Source organism: Haliotis asinina, chromosome 8 (genome assembly GCF_037392515.1).
Source record: "Haliotis asinina isolate JCU_RB_2024 chromosome 8, JCU_Hal_asi_v2, whole genome shotgun sequence".
Lineage (NCBI taxonomy): Eukaryota > Metazoa > Mollusca > Gastropoda > Lepetellida > Haliotidae > Haliotis > Haliotis asinina.
In genome coordinates, this window is record NC_090287.1 from 48,490,734 (window position 1) to 48,511,960 (window position 21,227).

General features: G+C 37.9%; 2 protein-coding genes across 3 annotated transcripts in view; both read left to right on the top strand.

Annotated features, from left to right (window-relative positions):
• The window catches only part of LOC137294986 (1-phosphatidylinositol 4,5-bisphosphate phosphodiesterase beta-1-like), a 133,755-nt gene extending 123,628 nt beyond the window's left edge, over window positions 1-10,127 (top strand). For both annotated transcript variants that reach the window (XM_067826222.1, XM_067826223.1), the window contains 8 exons: window positions 912-1,113; window positions 1,347-1,439; window positions 1,911-2,026; window positions 2,562-2,759; window positions 4,562-4,833; window positions 5,359-5,416; window positions 7,039-7,125; window positions 7,471-10,127. In XM_067826222.1, coding sequence (XP_067682323.1) covers window positions 912-1,113; window positions 1,347-1,439; window positions 1,911-2,026; window positions 2,562-2,759; window positions 4,562-4,833; window positions 5,359-5,416; window positions 7,039-7,125; window positions 7,471-7,752 — 1,308 coding nt within the window. In that variant the 3' untranslated portion in view covers window positions 7,753-10,127. The remainder of the gene's footprint in view (window positions 1-911; window positions 1,114-1,346; window positions 1,440-1,910; window positions 2,027-2,561; window positions 2,760-4,561; window positions 4,834-5,358; window positions 5,417-7,038; window positions 7,126-7,470) is intronic.
• LOC137294654 (ral GTPase-activating protein subunit beta-like) overlaps window positions 1-21,227 on the top strand; it is a 374,261-nt gene that overhangs the window by 242,989 nt on the left and 110,045 nt on the right. The window lies entirely within an intron of this gene.

Here is a 21,227-nt window from a genome sequence, read left to right on the forward strand (position 1 = left end):
TTATTGTCATGCGTTCAATAAAAATAAAACTCAGTGAAAAATAGAAAATTCTTATTAAAACTTTACACCATAATGCAGCTGCTCACATGCACATGAGTTGCTCATGCTTTTCAGCAGTTTCATGCTTGATCCTCGTGCATTTGATCTGATTGAGGTTTGCAGTTGTTTCTGCAAAGTTTGAGGAGAAATTCATCTTCGTTGTTACCATATATACATCTATAACATACTGAGTGTTTTCAGGGAGTCTAAACTTTTGACGGGTTGTGTAACTGTAATTCTGCCCAACACCCTTCATTGATGTATCGGTAAATACTGCCAAACACCCTTCATTGATATTTATGTAATTGTTAGTCCCCCTCCCCCCACCCCCCTCCCATACATATGTAGCACCTGTCTGACATCCTTCATTCTGACATGCTTCATTCCCAACTTAACACAATGTTACAGTGTCTTCCTAAATAATAAAAACATTGCTTGTGACAATACAAGATATATACAAGTGCAATAATAACCTTTGTCATCTCCCCTATGTTTTATTACAGTATAACACCATTAAATCCTAGGTAAATTTCATAGCATGAGATAGCTGCCTGGATAAGCATGACTAGTAACTTCTAGCCTAGAACCAAACAGTGAATCTCTTTTTTATATGAGGAAAGACATACTTATTCATTCTATTCTGTTAGTTGATGTAGATGGGGCTAGTTGTATGGAAAATACCATTTGTCATAATATATTAGTGTTTATTGACATTGCGAATGGATAACCATCATCTTCAGTATTTCTAAAGTCATTGTTTTCCTATAAATAAACACAATATTCATTGTTTAAAAAGTTTGTCTCTTGACACCTCTTTCATTTTTCATTTTACTTACGATTTTTATTGTACTTACATACATCTCTGTTTTTAGGAAGGAACACAAGATGTTCCCGAGAAAGGACCGCAACGTGTAGACTCAGTACTGAGTAGGAAAAGTGTGACCAATTCAAGTGTAAAGACTGGCACTTCAGCATCGCAGATTGGTAAACAAATTCCTCAGACAGTTCCTGAAAGGACACTGGTCAAGCAGGAGAGTACTCAGTCTGGAGCAAGCCAGGGTAGTGGTAGTCCAGGTGAGCTTCATTCATTCATACTTTTTGTTATATCATACATGGTGTCATGTTCAGTTTTCACATTTTCAGGGTAATGCAGGACTCAGCAGTGACAACAGAGTGAATGGGGTTGTCAGGCAGCGATGTAGTTTTCAAGTGTTAGCTCTTCGTGCAAAAGACTCCGACTCACAGTTTATGCACAGTTGTCACAGTTGGAATGTTGTATGCATTAAACCCCTGTTGATATGTTCCAGCTCCCAGTGCCCTCACTCGTATACCCTCTTCTCACCCAGGAGTTGAGAACGGGACATCCTCAGTCTCTGTGGCACAGACAACAAAGCTCAATGGTAAGTTACCATGTGTCACATAGAGGCTTGATTGGCAAAATGTTCACTGTTGTGGTGAGAAGGAAGTTCCTTCTGAATCAGATCACTGTGGGCTCATAGGAATCACCTGAAACAGGTGTAGGATTATGTGTCAGGGGAAGACCTAGTGTCAATCCTCAGGGATCTTAATGCATGTATTAGTGACAAGTGTCTTCAGAGAGATTGTCCTAATTCACAATCAGAATAGATCCTCCGTGTTTCTTGCTGGTCTTTACCACTCACAGAGTTTGGTATTGGGTGTAATCAAGACAAACCTGGTCGGATCTATTGTACATCAATCATTTTGTTGGGTATACAGGATGTTAGCTCCAGGTGTGTTTTGTGGTCCACTGGTCTATGGCAAGACAATTGCCTGACAGTTACCTCAAGTCAATTGTCCGACTCACTTTACCTAATGAAGACATGTTATTCTGAATTATGTTTTGATTTCAGATCCTGAAATTCTGACACCCACCCCTTTGTCTGCCCTGAAACAACTGAAGCCACATCTGAAGGTTGCTGGGAAGCGGGACAAGGAATTGGAGTCACTTCGGAAAAAACATGAAAAGGTAGGATGATTCATGCAAAATTACACTTAACTGTACCTTTCTTGATAACTAGTATGATGCAGCCATGTACTAAGATACAAATGATACAGTACTATTGGTACAGTGGCAGTATTTTGTAATTGCCTATAAGCCCATCTTGTTCACTCACTCTTTGTGAGTCCTATGCACGAAAGCCATTTTAAGTAGCATCTGAACTCTCTTGTTGGGTAATAATAATAATAAGAGTATTTATATAGTGCTGACTTCCACCACACAAACGCAATGCTCAAAGCGCTGACAAGTCACAGTTAATATGCACAAGATAATCCACGGATTTATGAAACATATTTTTGAAACAGGTGTGTTTTGAGTCTCTTTTTTAAGAGTGGCAGAGTTGGCACTAGTTTAAGATGAAGGGGAAGAGTGTTCCAAAGGGTAGCAGCTGCATACTGAAAGGAATGATTTGAGTTTATAAGAAGGCACACACAGGAGAAACTGAGGCTAGTGAGGCTACAGTGTGTCCACACTCACCCATCCATTTGTGTTGTTCTTGCAGGCCCAGGAGAACATGATTGACCAGCACGCCCAACAGGTGGAGAAGGTGGCCTCCAGTCAGGAGAAGGCTGCCCGGACTCTGGATAAAACACACTGCAAACTGCTCAAGAAAGCTGGGAAGATGGGGCAGGGTCTCGGGGAGGTCCAGGCCAAGTGCTTTGAGGAGAAGACACAGTTTGATAAGGACAGAGAACAACAGGTAAGTCACTCCTCAAACACTGTGTAAGGACTTCTCTATGGTATGATCTCCGTTACTGAAATATCAGACAATAAAACAGAATGGACCAATTCTTTCTGTAGGAATTCAGCTTGGTATCCGTCCCCCATAACATAAGCTTGCCGTGATAGGAAGCTGGCGGGTTGTCATTCTCAATTACTTAAACCAGAAGGCAACAAATATCCTCTGCCCCCAGGGTGTTCACCAAGTTTATGTTAGTGCTGGCCACGTTAGCTCGGTTGCCAGGAAGGCATTGTCACCCTTACCTGGACGACTCGTTGCTGCAAGCACTAGCTCAACCAGTTAGTTTAGATTCAACTCATGTTGTGTTAGATAACCAAGGACTTGGTTTTTTCTCTGGCAGTTCAGTACACATCAGGGTCTGGTTTCCCTTTCACCCAATCGGTTCAGAGTAAGGAAGATGGTGTCCTCGTTCCTTTCACGTCCCCAGTTCCCGGTGCATACATGGCCCTGATTGCTTGGTCATATGGCAGCAACTGTCTGTGTCATGTGGCAGGTGTGGTTTAGGATGCGCCCTATACAGCAGGCTTTGGCATGTCTTTGGGCTCACTCCGAGCATCTGTCTCACAGAAATGTCTCACAGTTCCGAAGTGGTTATTCCCTTACCTTCAGTGGTGGCTGATGTCGGGAATCTCTCCAATGCCTTCAACTTGTGCCTCCCAATGCCGGCTCTCATCCCTCACGGGCTGGTGGGGAGGCTTTCTGGGCTGTCTGTCAGTGTCCAGATGCTATTTCACAGCTGGAGCCCATCTTTACATCAATGTGTTAGATGTAAAAGGACAACAGTACGGCCATGATGCACATACTGAAGCAAGGTGGCATGGTGTCTTCAGCACTTCTGCTGAAGACATAAGTGTTCCTACTGTGGTATGACCAATAAGACTGGTATATCTTCCGGGCCTAGAGAACATGCAAGCATCCTGGATCACATGAGTGGATGCTCAATCAGCAGATATTCAGAATCATTAGTACTGATCAGTTGTACTGATCATTCTAGGAAGGTCTGTTCACAGCTGGTGGGGTGAATCAGATACCAGTGTTCTGCTCTCAAATACTGGATCCAGCTGGATTGGATGGACAGGGTACTGTGGGCATTCCCACCTCTATGGATTAGGCTGCTTACACATGCATGAGAAGGGAGGTAACTCCACTTGGTGGACCGTATAGTAAATAAAAAGGCTTTTCTATTTATTGTAACCTGCAAACCTGTAAATAATCTTGGATTTCATTCCATGTCTGCTCATAATGAACCTATTAAATTTAGCACTAATATTAAAGTAGAGCTATTAGAGAGAGAAATTATCACTATTCAATAAGTAGTCCAGTAAACATTAACAACACGCATTGTGTCATAAAATCAGGGCAAGTGGAAAATTAGTCAGGACAAGTTACTTTCTTGAAGTCACTTGCCCTGTGGCAAGTGGCTTTTCAAAATATTTTTGAACGCCTGTTGTTACAAATATCTCATGACATTTTCAGTTGCCAAAATGCATATATACTTATATGTACCCCAAAGAAGATTCACGTCAAAGAATTGGAAACCTCTACATGTTTAGCTAAATTTATAATCAACAGCGCCTTATAACATTACTCTAAAATAATTATAATGATTGATTAAAACATATGAAGATGAGCCTCAGGGGAGTAGTTAGAAGAACGTGACAGTTGCCTCTTTACCACTGGCTTGATGTAGTGCAGGTATATGCTTAAAATTTTTGTCTAAAACTGCTACTGCTAAAATACAAAAACCTTGACCTTTCCAGATCCGTGAACTGAAGCAGAACCAGACTCAGATCTATGTGGCGCTATGCAAAGACCATTACCAAGCAGAAATGAATATATATTTACGCCATCATGATGCGATATACAGCTCACTTCAGCAGCTCTTTGATGCCAGCCAGGCTAGCCACAACAAGAGGTTGGAGGAACTGCATGACCGAGAGGTAGGGGAGCTCAAGAAGAAGATGGACCAACAGAACAGGGAGCATATGAAGGTTCTTGCCAAGAAACACAAGGACAAACAGGAACTTTCAAGGTAAGATCATTTGTTAGGGTTTTTACCAAGAAATACAGGGACAAACTGGTTAATATTAGTATAATATTAAAGAGAAAGTCATAAGTAGACATGTAAATATTTAGGTAAGAACACGTAATTGTTTTGTCAATAGGATAGAAAATATGCCAGAACTAATGTACAAAATGTAAAACCTGTAATGCCAAGGATGACAGGTAAACCTGATTAAGTTCTGGTTATAGCAGCTAATTTTCTAGGTATGGAGGCTTAGGCAGCTTGATGGCTGTATACTTCCTTATGATGCTGTGCTATGATCCACTGATAAGCACTGAAGGCATTTCATGCTCCTACTCATCATGAAGTTTTCCTCGCAGTGTTTGCTTACATTGTAGAGATCAATATGTTTGCTGACTCACACACTCAGGGAGTCACAACATAGGATGAGGATCTTTTGATTTTGTTTTGACATTAATTTGCCATAAAATGCATCCATCAGTGTTGAAGGTTGAGAGTGTATGCAGTAAACTCAGCAATCAATTGTTTCAGAATAAAGAGAGAGGCACAAACAAAACATATCCAGGTTGTGGTCCAAGAGAGACAGAGGGTATGTTTTCTTGCAGTCTTTTTACATTGTATGGAGGTTGGATTCATCTGAATGCACTGCCTCTCTGTATTACATCACAGCCATTAATTCTATTTGGATAGCATTATACTAAAAATGGTTTACTTTTCAACTATGTCTTCTTTACTGTAAGTCATCCCAACCACTTCTTGACCTTATGCATTGCCTTTGCATGTGGCACGAATATTGTGTGTGCATTTTTTCGTTTTTTTTGCTATATTCTTTGTGTCCTTAGTGTTAACATCAGTTCGAAGATAAGTTTAAATTGTTTCATAAGATATGTATAGTTTGTTCAAATCCTAAGGCATATGATATGGTAGGCGAATATTTGTTAACCTATTTCGGAAGCCACGAAATAATCCTTCATTATGGTGCTTCATCATTATGTGTACTGTATGAAAAGCCTTTGCTACTCCCCATCATTGCTGTTATCTGTGTGCAAAGATGAGGGACAGGTTTGGAGAGAGTATATACTAAACTTCACATGACCAAAAAATTAAGAATTCACTTCTGAGAAGATACCTAGAAAAGTTTCAAACCTGATCTCTCATCACTGTTTCATCTGAAGGAGGCTCTCATGTCAATGGTGTCAGAGTCCATGCAGGCTTGCGACCTCAGCATTGATGAATAAATCTGTCATAAGATTGATGGAAAGTCATGTAGATAGTCACTCTTAGATTTACATCAGCAGAAGGCTGTGTCAACAGACACATGACTTCCTCACACATCTGAAGATAAGAAACATGAATTGGGTATTCAGAGGACCCATACCAGTGTGTGAAGTTGCAAGTGATGACTATGGATGTAGTTAGTCCGCCCATCTAATCTTCGTCTTGATAGATGATGTTTTTTCTTATGGGTTACTGACATCTCTCCAAGATCTCACAGATGACAAATACATGTATAGCTCTGCCTACTTTAAATTTAGCCAAACTCAATAGGACCCTTTGATCTGAATGCCACTGGTGACACTACAGTCCAGTAGACATGACAGATGATAACAATTCTCTCTACATCAACATCTGGAGATGAAAACTTGGGAGGCAGGTTGTTGTTACAGGTTGCTTCTGACAGCACATAACAGTAGCATTGTTTCAGCAACAGTAGGGAATGAAATGTTTTGACTGAAACTGTACATTTGTTCAGCTTGGCAGACTCCCATCAGAATCATGAAATGGAGACATCCAATTTGTTAAAGTCTCCTCTGATCTGAGATACTTCTCCTTTGCCATACATGGTCTCGACCTCAACTTTAGAGAAACACCCTCTATGACAGTCAGAAAGTAGACCCTCTCACTCCCTCACATCCATATAGCAAACATACTAATTAGAAAAAAGTCATTTTGCCTAAGAGCTGTTTATGATGGCTAACAGTGAAGAAGACTGTTGAAAATCTAATGAATGGATATTATCTATGATGTAATACCGGTAACTCTTAGACACAATGATAACTATCCACATGATACAGGCCAAGTGGGTTCATTCCCTACTTGGGCACTGGTATTGTACTACTTAGTTGTAATATTATTCACAGTTTTGCATTTTGTTTGTATGCTTGTTTCGTGGTGATGTGATAAAGATCTCAATGCAAACTTCATGTACAGTTAAAGGACATTCTGGAGAAGAAGAAGGAGGAACTGAAGAAGAACCTTGAGGCAGTACAGGTGGAGTTGGAGCAGGAGAAGGAGGAGGTAAGTCAAAATGTTTAAATACTGGAGGGATGTTATTTTGGTGGATTGAGGTCATGGTAGTCCATTTGGTGAAGGGAGGTCATGATGGTCCAGTTGTGGGGAAGGAAATCATGCTGATTCAATTAGGGGAAGGAGGTCATGTGGTGAAGCTGGGGAAATAGGTCCAGTAGGGGGAAGGAGGTCATGCTGGTCCATTTGGGGGAAGGAGGCCGTGCTGGTCCAGTTAGAGGAAGGAGGTCATTATGGTCCAGGATGGAGGTCATGCTGGCCCATTGTGGGGAAGGGGTCATGCTGGTCTATTTGGGAAACTGTTGAGCATACAATATTTATGTTCTTCATTTGCAGGCCATGAAAAAGTATCAGGAGGAGTTTGTCCAGAAATGTGACAGTATCATGGACCAATACAAGGACAAAGTCTCAACCCCAGGAGCAGACGGGTCAGGGTTCCAGACTGACAGCCAAATGTCACCTCTCAAAACCCCCTCTGATACATCCTCCCCTTCTCGATCTTCAGCTCATTCCATTCCCTCGAAGCCCTCTTCTCCAGTTCCAGCAGAAGAGAAGGCAGGGTCACATTTAAATGGCGGGTCAAAAGTGAACAGTCGTGAGGAGATGACAGTTATGTAGATTGGAAGCCAGTTAACTAGCATAATCAAATGTTGATGTAAAATATTCCTTAATTTATTCTCCTTATTTTAGAGCAATTTGAATGTGTAATCTTTGACAAACCTATTTGCTCACATGTTTAGATGTGTATAGAGACACAATGTCTTAAGATAAAGCCAAGTTTCAACATGTATGTATTTTAATGTCTATTTGTAAATAATACATTTTAAGAGGGACATTTTTATGATTGGTATCATATTTCATAATTGAGAAAGTTTGAATTTTGTAAGACAACTGAAGTTTAAAATGAAAACTACTCCACACTGTAAATATTTAGTGTAGAAACATTTTACCCCAGGGTTTTGAACTATGCCAAAATGGCTGACACTACTGGTGTGTAGCATGTTTTATGCTTGTTGTCACATATAGTAGACAATCTGCATAGAATAAGTATCAAGTAATCTTAAGAGGTACAAACAAGAAGCTAAAAATATACATTTGCCGGAAATAAATGACAGGAAAAGGTAATTGATATGATTCAGACAAATTGTGCCTCAGAAATCAGAAAACTGTATATTTAAAGTAGATTAATGAAGGGCTGTGCCTAAAGATTCCTATTGTCTCTTTGTAATTAGGTTGTGGTTTACTGCCTCTATGATCTGAATTAAAAATGTTATGTTAGCAAAGTAGATATGAAATTACTTGACCAAACATGCCAGTTTGTTTGTTAGTCCGTCTTTAAAGATTTACACCAAATCACAATGGACAGATTTATGTTGTATAAAAAAACAAACAATTTTATGTTACAGACCAAGAAATTCATTGGGATTTTACATCTGAGAAATCTATTACATCACCCCCTAATCATGATAGTATCACTTGTAAGATTTGTATACTGTTATATATCATTTCCAGTGACCAAATCAGACCATTTCACATGTAAGATTTGTATACTGTTATGTATCATTTCCAGAGACCAAATCAGACCATTTCACTTGTAAGATTTGTATACTGTTATAGTCATTTCCAGTGACCAAATCTGACCATGTAAGATTCCAAACACTAAAGGGATGGACTGGGTGTTATCTGTGGAAGTAGATACAGTTTAAGTGGTGAAACACATAGTCGCATGTTATATCCCCACACACTATCTGCAGGGTTTAACTGTTCTCTATAAATATCATTGTGATCATACTGGTGTATTATGATACATGGTTTAGGTAACAGGATACTTCCACAGTACCATATGATTCTGTATAAGTATCTGTGCATGATAATACTCTGTAGAATTATTGTGCAACAATATGGTCCATTAGTCTTGGCTCATTGTGACAATCTAAGCATCGCTGCTTTAAGATATTCTGCACATGCAATGGATGGTCAGATTGTGCATGAATGCAGGACATTTTTACATGAAGAGAACATGTCCAGTGATATCACTGAAACTGTACACTTGTGCAACAGTTCGTAAAAAGATCCATGGATCTCAATAGTATGTGTAGATACAGAAGCATAGATGTATTATTGGGAAGACACTGGTTTAGTGAAAACATGAGTACATCTTTTTGCTTACAGTCAGTACAATTTCATTGGATAAACATTGAAATTTGACTGAATTATAATTCTTAGCCAGCTGAAATGGAGCTTTCATAACTTTTCTCGTAACATTGGTACCTCCTATGTTACAGTATAGGAGGTAGGGAGGCTACGAGAAAACTTACAAGATCTTAAGCTTACAAGAGCTTTTTGAAATGGGTCACAGAACCCTAGTACTACTCATTAAAGGACTAATGGACATTGGGATATGTGTTAGACTGGGAAATTTCATGTTTTCATTTCTTCACTCATTTTTTTCTTTTTTTTCATATTTAGGATGACCTAGGTGCCCTGTTTTAAGTCAGATCATGAAGTTGAAGAGTCTTTCATCTGTTTGGACAGCAAATATTACAACTGTTACCAGTATTATCTCCCACTTTTCACTTTCTAGTGACCAACTCTGAATAACATAACGAGTCACGAAGTTTCTTTGTTTTAGATAATATTATCACAATGTCACAATGCTTTTTGAAAGGTGCAGTGATAATATTTGTTAAGGGGTACTTTCATGTATTCAGTCAAAATCTTTTCTGATGATAGATAGATTTACAATACAAATTTTATAATGTTTACAGTGTCCTTCTTGTACAAATTTGTTTATCTGACATTCCTATGCAAATCTCTAATAACAGCATAGATATTAATGGAGTTAAAACAAAATACTCAAGGATCAATCTGAAACACGACAGTTTTCTGAGCATAGTTGTCTCTCTTAGAAGTGCCAGGACATCAGATGCTATATGAACCTTTGTAAGCACTGTATACCCATCCATCCCAATAGTTTTTGACTATGACATAAATGATGAAAAGAAATTTGATACCCATGCTTGAATGATAGTTTGAATAAGTCCAGTTAACATAACCATTTGTACTGTTCCTTACATAACAGAAGTGAACGGTGGGGAGGGGTGTGGGTGGGGTGGGGGGAGGGTACTGAAAATATTCACTTGCTTTGTCCAAACAATGAACCAAATGACATTTCTGTCCAAACAGATGTAGCTGAAAGACAATTAAGATGATTATATTGATCTTTCTTTTATGTATCTGTGATTTTATATGTCAACCAATTTGAATCATAATTGTTTTATGTTTCATATCAGACAAATGGCATCAATGATATATATCTGATAACTGGATTTGACTAGTTTGTAGAAATACGATTTTTCATGGTTGTTTAATGTTTAGTATCAGACAAATGGCATCAACAGTATAAATCTGGTAACTGCATATGAATATTTGGTACAAGTACTGATTTTCATGGGAACTATTTTTTATGAATTCATAATTTTTTTATATAATGAAATGAAAATGTGTGTCATGTTTCTTATATGCTGAGTAGCCATGTTTGTACTAGCATTTTAGTAGTGTACATGATATTCCAGATTTTATCAAGACTGTCAGTATTCTCTTGTTAGCCAATAACTCCTGAACATTGGTTTTCTTTAAGAATGAGAAAAAACATCTACAGCTTCAGAAAAATACTGTGAGTGCATAGTTTTATATAAGTGATTATTGATCAGTGGGAAATGATGATGTTATCAATAAGCCTGTTATTGTTTGTGATCGTGAATGAAAATGTTTTCTTATTTATACACCAGTAATCCTGCATTTACACAGATAAGTGATAAAACATGCAGAGGAAAGAAAGCATTCTCTGGTATTTGCAGATTATATGAAATCAGAAAGATCTAACTTCATGGATATTTATTCTAGATGTTTCTGGAATATTGCTGCAATTCAGTACATGCAAGTCATTTGTTTGGTGACCTGGAAAATTCAGAGAAATAAAATTTTCTGAATATGATTTGCGTATATTCAGATACTCAGAAATAATATGCAAATTTCTATCACACTTTGTGAGCTCACTAGACATAGTAGTGCTATTTATAGATTTTATACAAAGTAGATTTCAGTCATTCATAGTGATGTGTGGAAATTTTCAAAATGTCTTATTTGGTATGTTGTCAAATGAGGTTTATTCTTTTGAAACATGGCAAATCTTATCGAATCTCATTTTATTGATTTTTCATGTGAATAAGCTTTGTGCATTTACTGGTGTATGTACGTTGTACTGTTAATGGTGTCTTGCTTTTTGTATTGAAATATTGAAGGTGAATGTATCAAGATCAATGACAGGTAGATTCTGTGAACCAATACACAGTGGAGTGATTAGTAGACAAGTGTGAATGATTTGATTTCTCATTTCACTGCACAGAAGGCTGGTCATGTTGATCATAAATATATTTCCTGGTCAGCAGAATTCAAGTTTCTTTTTTTCTGCTACACTGTAGTTCTTAATTAGTGGAGAATCAGCTTATAAATAATTTGATCCATATCTTTTCATTGTGTCACCCAATCAAGTGACTGGTTTAGTGCATCATGTCAAGGATAGCATAGTCTGAAACTACATACTAGGCATCATATGTAAGCATTATCATATAAAACAAGTGTATTTTTTTCGAACATCTATGAAATATTTCTGATATGTCATGCTTGAAATTGTGTCCATAAACTAAGTCATGCAAACCACAAATAAATAATTAGAGCAGCAGTAACTGATGGCACTGAACTCCATGACAAATACTTTTAGAAGAACTGGCTTTGTCTGGATAATTCCTGCTTTCATTGCTCTTCAGATGCCTCAGTAAAGTTTCTCTGGCTCTTTGATGTGCCAGGTGAATTAGAATCCATGATTCATGATGATTATGATACCCTTTTGCATGTTATTTCTACCTGGTGGATGTGTAATACCTTATAACCTCTGGTCACCAATGGAACTCATTTGTAATTGACCATCATGTCCAAGTGTTATCTGTATGGATTTGGGGCGCTATCACCAAGTCAAAGTTGTTGTGTCTGCAAACATTTCTAGACTAAAACACATTTATATCAGCAGGCATTGGATTAGTTTGGCATGATTGATGAATGAATTTTGGGGATATTGTACTTTTCTTAAGATGTATCAAATATTATTAAAACCGTTAAAAAATGTTAACAAAACCCAAGAGATATCTTTTCAGTAACAACATCATTATATATGAACCAAACAGTATTTCTTTAGTATTGGTAGTTGTGTTTATATTATTTAAATGCTTTTGCAATAAAGTCTATATTTTCCACTTTTCACTCTTTACACACAGTTGCATGGAAAGTCTGGATTGAAATTGACCCTCATTACATATGTTCGGTTGACCTGCACATTCCAATTGATACCACCAAAATATAACATTTACCAAATATATTTATATATGTTCAAGTTAACCATTGTAAAGAACTTCAGCAATCAAGCTAGTGTGGTTCTTATGTTTATGCTATAAGCAGGGTTCGGTCAAAAACTTGGTTTACCCAAAGACATTAAAATATAAAATAAAAAGCACTAGAGTGGCTTTTTCTTCCGTGCCAGAAATAAGTACAGTGATTTCCCCTTGTTATAAACCAAGATAAACTATTAAAAGTAATATGATTAAAATTAACTTAAATTTTAGGAAATCCTCAAATATGCTTTTTCTTTTTTTTATTCTTGTTGTTGACCTACCAGCCATGTTGTTTTGTCAAGAGATCTTTTAACCCCTGAAAAGATTTTTGCCCAAGTTGGGCTAGTTGTTTGACTTTTAGAACTAGTCAGGTCTCCCAAAGGCCATGCAGTAGACATGTGTATTAAAATCTAGGGGAGATTACTCTGTAGATTTCCTAGAACATAGTCCTATCTACTTGAGATATTTATATTTTTACATTTACATGGTGTAAATGAAGATCACTGTTTGGTTGCTATCCATCAACCAGTAGATCTTGTGGTGGAATTTTAACTGACTTGTTGATTCTGGATTTCGTAACCCATGCCATGAATAAACATACCCATGCTATTTCCTGTGTATTATCTTTGTTCAACATTATATTCAGTGTAGCAAATTTCATTTCTTTAGTGTCCAGATTTTCATGACTTTTCATTTTACATTGAACGAAAATGTGTGACATACTTACATGTTTAGCCAGTTATCCATGGTGCTCTGTGTAGTGATTGAAAAAAGAAATTTGTTATATTTATGCCACATAAAAAGTCAGAATCTGGGGAGTCCTTGCTTTACAAACGTGGAAGTCTTTTATTAGCCAACAGAGTGACCCAGTAGGTTTCTTATTTTCTCTTTCTCTCAGAAATGCTGCATGTATGATTTCTACTTTATGATCTGTATTTATCATATGATCTTACAGGTAGATATTCATGAATCTTTCAGAATTAGAAAACAGTCATATGTATTAAATAGAAATATTTATCTTCTAGCATGTCTGTGGGTCATCACCTGGTCATATTTCCATATACAATGTGCATAATGTGCTGTCACGTTCACTGTGTCAAGAACAACAGGTCTTTTGTATTTTCAATCTTTGTGTTGCTTGAAAACGGTTAGTATGACTGGAATCAGTTTGATATGTCAGTCTATATGCATACATGATAATGTATCAGAGCAAATCATCCTAATCTTAATCATTCTTATTATATAACCTTTGACATACAAAATCTGGTATAAAACAAAATAACACTCCTTTGGCAGGTTTTATAAATGAAATGTTTTATAAGAATTGCATGTATTGTTTCCAACATTATGGAATTTTGTTAAACGAAGAAAGGACACATATTCCTTAAACATAAAGATTAGTTGAAAACTTGCTCATTCAGCAATATTCACTGAATCACTATAGAGGATCAAGATACAGAGAGAGTATAGATGACATGTTAATGATTTTGTATATAGATCTGTTTAAGTAGTGAAGTCTAAGTCAGTTTTGACCCAACTAAAGACTTGTGATATATGCATGATTCTGTTTTGTTTTATGTTGATATTATCATAGGGAGCACATAGTCCTAGGTGCCAGGAGTGGCTTATTCTTTTTCTCTATGATTGATAATAATGTAGTGACCCTAGGTAAATACATAAAATAAGAATGTAATGTATCGGTAGTTTAATATCTACTATATCATGATTGCTTTAAGTACTGAACAGCGAAAAAATGTGAAAGGTAGTGGGAATTTTGAACTTTGATCAGCTTATGCCATAAAACTTCTTGTAAAATTAACTTGTCATATACTGAAAATAACTGATGAATAAACATGACCCAAACTACTGTTCAGGTACCTGTTTTGTATACCCTACATGCATAGATGTTATAATAAATCAATATTTTACAATATACAGTGTATATATACAGTGTAATATACATTGTCAACTCTTAGTTGTTGCATCTGTGCTAGTCAGTTTGCTCATTTTACCTGGATATTGTATATAATAGTGGATGAGGCTCAAGTAGGGTAACAGTTACATCAAGTTATTTATATGTATTCACAGGTTTCGAGCACTTAGTCAAATAAATATACATCAAATTATTTTACTTGATTTCTTAGCAAAGCCAATTTTAACAGTGTGTCAATTCTGGTCAATATTCTGTTTAGTGGTTCCCATCTTGTGATATTTGCAAATATTTTTCGTAATTATGCCCCATATATGCATATACAAATGTCCTATATTTTCACTTTTTGTATATTTTTGTTTGTATAATATTCTCCTCAAAACTGATGTACATTTCCTCAAAATGTGTCATATATGTCCTTAGTGAAAATGTTTCTGTGTATATTTAAATCATAATCATTTGTTGATTGGTGTGAAATATGTTTCTTAGCTTAGAAATGTCAACTAAAATGTCTCACAGAGTATTGAGTTGCTACTCAATGAAAGCTATATTATGTATGACTGAAACAAACTGTTTTTGTTGGGCATGAGAAAAGTTCTGCCTTTTTGCCATGTTGTCTTTCTGCTTCATGTCATCATATGTGTTGTTGATGTTATTCCCTGTTGAAATGTTTTATTTGACCATCCAAAGGAGTCTTTCTTTCACCTTAAAACCAGTGGACATTAATTGTACAGTCTGAGTGATCTCCCCGTGTCCCCCTTTGCGACCTTCAATCCCATCCCTCCCCTCCCCTTCCCTCTTCCCCGACCAAAGCAAGGTGTTCGCTTCATTGTCTCAGTACTTCATATCCAGAGTAAAATTTTAATACCTATCTGACGCGGTTGTGGTTTTTTGTGCATTATTATACCTTTAACCGGAACAGTATCTGGTGAATGGGACACACTGATTGTTCCATCCCCCTGACACAATACCAAAAGGAGTTCAGAGCTTTTACTTGAAGTGTGTTGCTGAGCATTAAGGGGATCAACAATCTAGGGGATCTGTACACAAAAAATTAGTTGAGCACCCCCCGACAACTCACGATTGGATGAGGTTCGAGCTTCACCCCTTGGAGCATGTCTGACACATGATTGGTCTTCATGTGCAACAAAGACTATCTTTTTTCTTAAATGGTTTATGCCAAGAGAGTACGAAAGCGTCATAAATTGATCCAAATCATGTTCACACCATCAGTACAATACATTTCGTGAATTCGGAACGCAAAGACGTCGCTCTCTGTTCTTCGATAATTATAATTACCAACTGCGAGAGAACAGTATCTGATGTAGTAAGGTGAAGAGATAAATAACCAGTCACAAGTTGCGTTTCATACGCTTTGCCTAAATATGCTTGTCTTAGCCAGCAATGGTAATTCACGCAAGTCGACTATGCCCTCGTTAGATGTAAGCTTGTATTGAGGTATATAAGGTACTCAAGAGACGAGGATTGAGACAATAGCAAGTAGACTTACGATGTGGGCCGACTAAACTACTGCCATGACTGTATTTTCTTTTGGACTGTGACCCATTCATGCAGTTTATTGCTTTCGTTAGTCCTATGACTGAAATACAAAGAGGCTGCGAGTGACGGTTTTACGCTGCTTTCAGCAATATCACAGAGCGGGACACCAGAAATGGGCTTCACACAAGTGGAGAAACGGTATACCGTTGTGGGGAATCGAACCCGGGTCATATGCGTTACGTGCGTAAGCTTTAACGATTAGGTTACCCTACCGTCCCGGCTAGATAAGGAAAAATCGAATCAGAAGGTCATGAACATCGACAGGCAAAACTTAATACGCGTGTAGGCACCCAGCATAAATTACAGGATATGCAATTTCCTGTGTTCTGCCTTCTTACAATGTTACAAATATAACCAAACGTTCTAAATGTTCAGTACTGGTAGACACATATTAGATGATCCTGCGCACTAAACGCATTTGTGACAAGAGAGGCGGTACTACGATTTGGGCGAGTACACTTGGCTGCTACAGGTAGCTTGACGATTATGCACGTGCAATACATGCTAACCGTGACATGAAATCAACACCGCTACTGATTAACACCTGTCTCGCTACTATGTAACACCAGTCTCGCTACTGTTTTACACCTGTCTCAATACATACTGTTAAACAGATTTCAGTTGTAGTAAAAAATGTCCAAGTTAGGAAAACATGGGCAAATAGTTCAATCTCAGGCAAGGGAGATAGCAGACAATGTTATCATGTATATGGACAAAAATTGTGCAACCAAAGCAGATTCTCTTTTACAAAGTAGTCTTGCTACTGGACTCTCAACGGCAACTTTAAGGCGCATTAAGGCAGAAGGTGGTAGGAGTGCGAGTGGACCTACATTTATCAGTCCCACCAAGTTGCGCAAACCCAAAACTTGCAGTTAGAAACTTGATGATTTCGACCGGTGTGCAGTCCGTCAATTTGTACAAAGTTTATATGGCGTGAAAAAAACAACTACCCACTCTGGATACGATGTATGATATGGCAAAGTGCCAGTTGAACTACAAGGGTTCTAAGGAAAGTTTTCGAAAAAATCTCAAAGACATGGGGTTTAGGTGGCGAAAAACGCAGTCAAACCGTAAACTTTTACTGGAACGTAATGACATTGTTTCCAAGCGTTTGCAATACTTGCGTGCAATAAAGAAATACAGAGAAGAAAATCGAACACTCATCTTTATCGATGAAACATGGTTGCATATACACCACATTGTCCCAAAGTGTTGGCAACTTGAGGGTGAAGTCGTAATAAATGGGGTTCAACCTCCGTCTGGCAGCGGACCTCGGCTTATTGTGGTTCATGCAGGGGGTGAAAACGGTTTTGTTCCAAATGCTTTGCTTGTTTTTTATTCCAAACTCAAATCTGCAGACTGTCATGACGAGATGAACTTTGACAATTTTTCCAAATGGCTCCAGGAAAAGTTGATCCCAAACCTTCCACTGCACTCTGTCATCGTTATGGATAATGCACCATATCATAGCAAGCAAGTGGACAAATGTCCGACAACCGTCAACAGAAAAGATGACATAAAATCTACCGACAAATTTGTGTACAAAGATATTTCTCACTGACTTATCAAAGTCAAAAGTTATTTTCAGTTTTCTGTACACAATTTTGGTGAACATAATAAAAATATGACAGAAATTTGGAAATATTGTTAGAATACTAACCATTTCTCTGGAACCGGTTATATAAATTTCCAAGACATGCATTCCCGGTCGACCACCAGCGGAATTATGGACGAAAATCAGCACGTACAGAGAAATAAGAACAAAATTATGGGATAAAAATATTTCCCCCTTGCTACTCTGATTTAGCCACCACCATTCAGTAACAGATAACTTTTAACATTTTAAAAAGTTAAATGAAACACAATTAACTATATGTAGTATCATCTATTTAATATTTAGCAGACGAAAAGTCAACTTTACCCATTAAGACAACACCGCATATTCCTTTGAATGATAAGACTGCAATTTCAGGCACAAGATACTGATATTTCACGCTAACCTTTAGTTAAGACGAAGACAAATAGATGATTGGGGCATTGGCAAGCATTTTAGATATTCAACAATTTTGTTAAAAAAGAAGGAAAATGTCATCTGCTTCGTGAAGTGGATCCGTGGTCCTAAACATATTTGCTCAGCATATTGTGTTGATTTCAATTCGTTGGGATTGTACCTGTTTCCAAATCGAGTGTGCTATAACAATTCATGCGTGAAACGCACGGGGAAAATGAACTTCTCGGTATTTATTAGACAACCTGTCTCCCTCATGTTTCAAGTGGATCGTTCTGTGGGGCGTTCCCAAGTATGCAAATTGGGGTCATTTGTCAGGTCGTGGATCATCTTATATGTGTTTACCAGTAGTTGACAATTACTTTTCATATTTTAAAATGTTAAATCACTGCATCGCCGCAGCTATTTCTGCATTTCTGTACCGCTCACCTTCTATAAAAAAAATTCCAATTGCTTTTAGTAATGTCATTAAATACCCACTGAAAATTATTCTCAGACAATTACTGGGACGCCTCAAGACACGCCCACGTGTATCCAGGAAGTTCAGGGTAAACCCTGACTTCTCTAAAATCTTTACGCAAGGCAATTCCCGTAGTTTTCTGTGTCTTTAAAAACGCTATGAGCACCACTGGCGTCAGTAATGTTTTGAGAGTGTCTGGCAGAAACTTTTGATGGAGGGAGTTATTCGAACCCACGGCCATGGACCTCTCTACATTGTTACTGATGTTTGTAGCCACAAATGTAGCCACGTGTATATGTGTGACGTAAAACGAGTGCTGCAAGGCAACTTGACGCATGCTTTTGGTAGGTAACATATTTCCTCTTTCGCGTCATTGAAAATATAATTGACACTCAATTTACAAGCTGGGGCTCCTTTCAGGAAGCAACCGTAACCTTGGTTAACCTTAATCCATTCTTTAACATAGCAGTATGGTTACCTTAGTAATTTACGATCACCTTAGTGCTTTGTGAAAGTAGGTCCAGATCCATTTGTACCAAATACAGGAAGTACCGGGAACCCTAAACGGGGGTCCATATTCCTCAACCCCAAAACAAAACTGCATGTAGTTGTCTCCATTCATTGTGCAAGAGGTATTGTGTTTCGTGAAATATTCGTTACTGTGTATGGTCGTGTCTAATACACTCAGCTAACATCACATTACTGGGCCAGTGCTGGCGTCGTTCTGGCCTGTACCGGCAGTACTAGCATAACGTTCAGAGCTAGTATTGGACCAGTATTTACCTCTAGTGGCCCGTTACATGCAAAACTGTACCGGGCCACATATGGATGGTTACCTTCAACGCAACACCACATTACTGTACTGGTGCACTTCCTGTCTGGGGAATCGAGGGAGATTATCTCAGGACCATGTTGTCTGCTCTAGAGAGATGGCCAAAAGGTAGAGGTTGAGACTTTCCATACTTCAGAGTGTAAACTGATGTCATATGTGGCTCTAAGAGTTAACAATCTTTGTTTTGAATCACTTGTAGAAACTACTTTTGCTACTCAAGTTAAGTGTTGAGCTAAATTTTGAATAATAACATGCAGTATAAATTTTGCTAAGACAAGAGCATTTGGAAAATTTTAAACATTCGGCCATTCATCCTGTAAGCCATGTGTTAGGATCACGTAAAACCTGTTTGCATATCTAATTAAAAACATAAGTTCAATTCAGGAGGAATTAAACTCATATGGATAAACTTGTGTTGTGTTTTGTTTTGTTTTTCTCCTTTTAATTTTGTTTGGTATCAGCTTGTTACAAAGTGTAGAAACGGTATTAAACTTAAAACTGGGCCAGTGCCGGTCAAACTGTAAAGGGCCAATTAGGCAACCGTTACGGTTGTGTACTGGGCCAGTTCTCTGCCTGTACTGGGAAAGTTCAATGCCAGTGTGCTAAATAGTACAGGCCCAGTTCCGGAATGAATTAAATGGGCCTGATGCTCTGACTTCACTGGGCCAATACTGGCCCAGTTACGTGGTGTTAGCTGGGCAACGATGTCACATGCATTTTATACAACAGTATGGCCGTTCCGATGCATGCGTTCCTTGGTTTCGTTGCTGTTTTATTGCTGAAGCTGTGTATATAAAGGTTGACGAATCGGTGACAAATTCGTGTCAAGAAGACGATTATAGCTAATGTATGTTGCGTGAGAGAAATAACTTACACCGTGAGATAACAGCTGATTTACAATACCTATAGTGAAAATAACACATAAGGATTGATTGTATTTCTCAAGTATTGACAGCTGTGGTTGTTGCAGTAATGACAGTGTGTTTAGTCATAGACATGGTTGTGATCTATTGATAATGAAAACAAAATTCCAGCCTCTCTGCTGACAACAGATATCCATTACTGATAATTACAGTATGATGGTATTAAACACCATACCTGTGTCACTGCCAATTTTCTGACACTGAATCTTTTTTAGGACTCACGTCACTGAAAGGCTTGCCATGCCGACGAGCAGACGACTCACTAAGGGACGTAACTCCAATTTCTTATACCGCCGAGTCTGCACCTATCAAAATTCCTAAGGCTCCGAGAGACAGTGACAGTCCGACATGGGTATTAAAACGGGCTTGGTTATTACCCTCCACCCCCCACCCCAACGTGACATGGCCGTATGTCTGTATTCCAGCTAAGGCACATGATTAAAGAGCATAAATGAAAGTGACGAACATCGTCACCCCAGTGAGAGCCTTCTTTAGGAAGTGAGGCATGTCCTTTTTTTGTGCTATATCAGATGCTTTTCGAACCCTTCGAACTGATATTTCCTCAGACTTACACGTTGTCTCTCTAAATTTTACTTTCACTACAAACCAACAACGTTATGTCAACAATAAACAACGACGTCATTCAATGTCACAGTATTGTTGATATAACGTTATTGGTTTGTAGTGAAAATAGAATTACCTTTCTTGACTAAATGGACATGTTTTAGAAGCGCCTTTCCGGTAATCACATAATAAAATAATTATAAACTGGTGAATTCGGTCAATACCTGTTTTAATGGACTCGTGAAAAGCACTATTCACCTCGAACTTCGTCCTCGGACATTGCTTTTCGCGGGTGCATTAAAAACAGGTATTGACCGAATTCACCAGTCTATAATTGAATACTGTCAAGATGATATATCCTAAGAGATA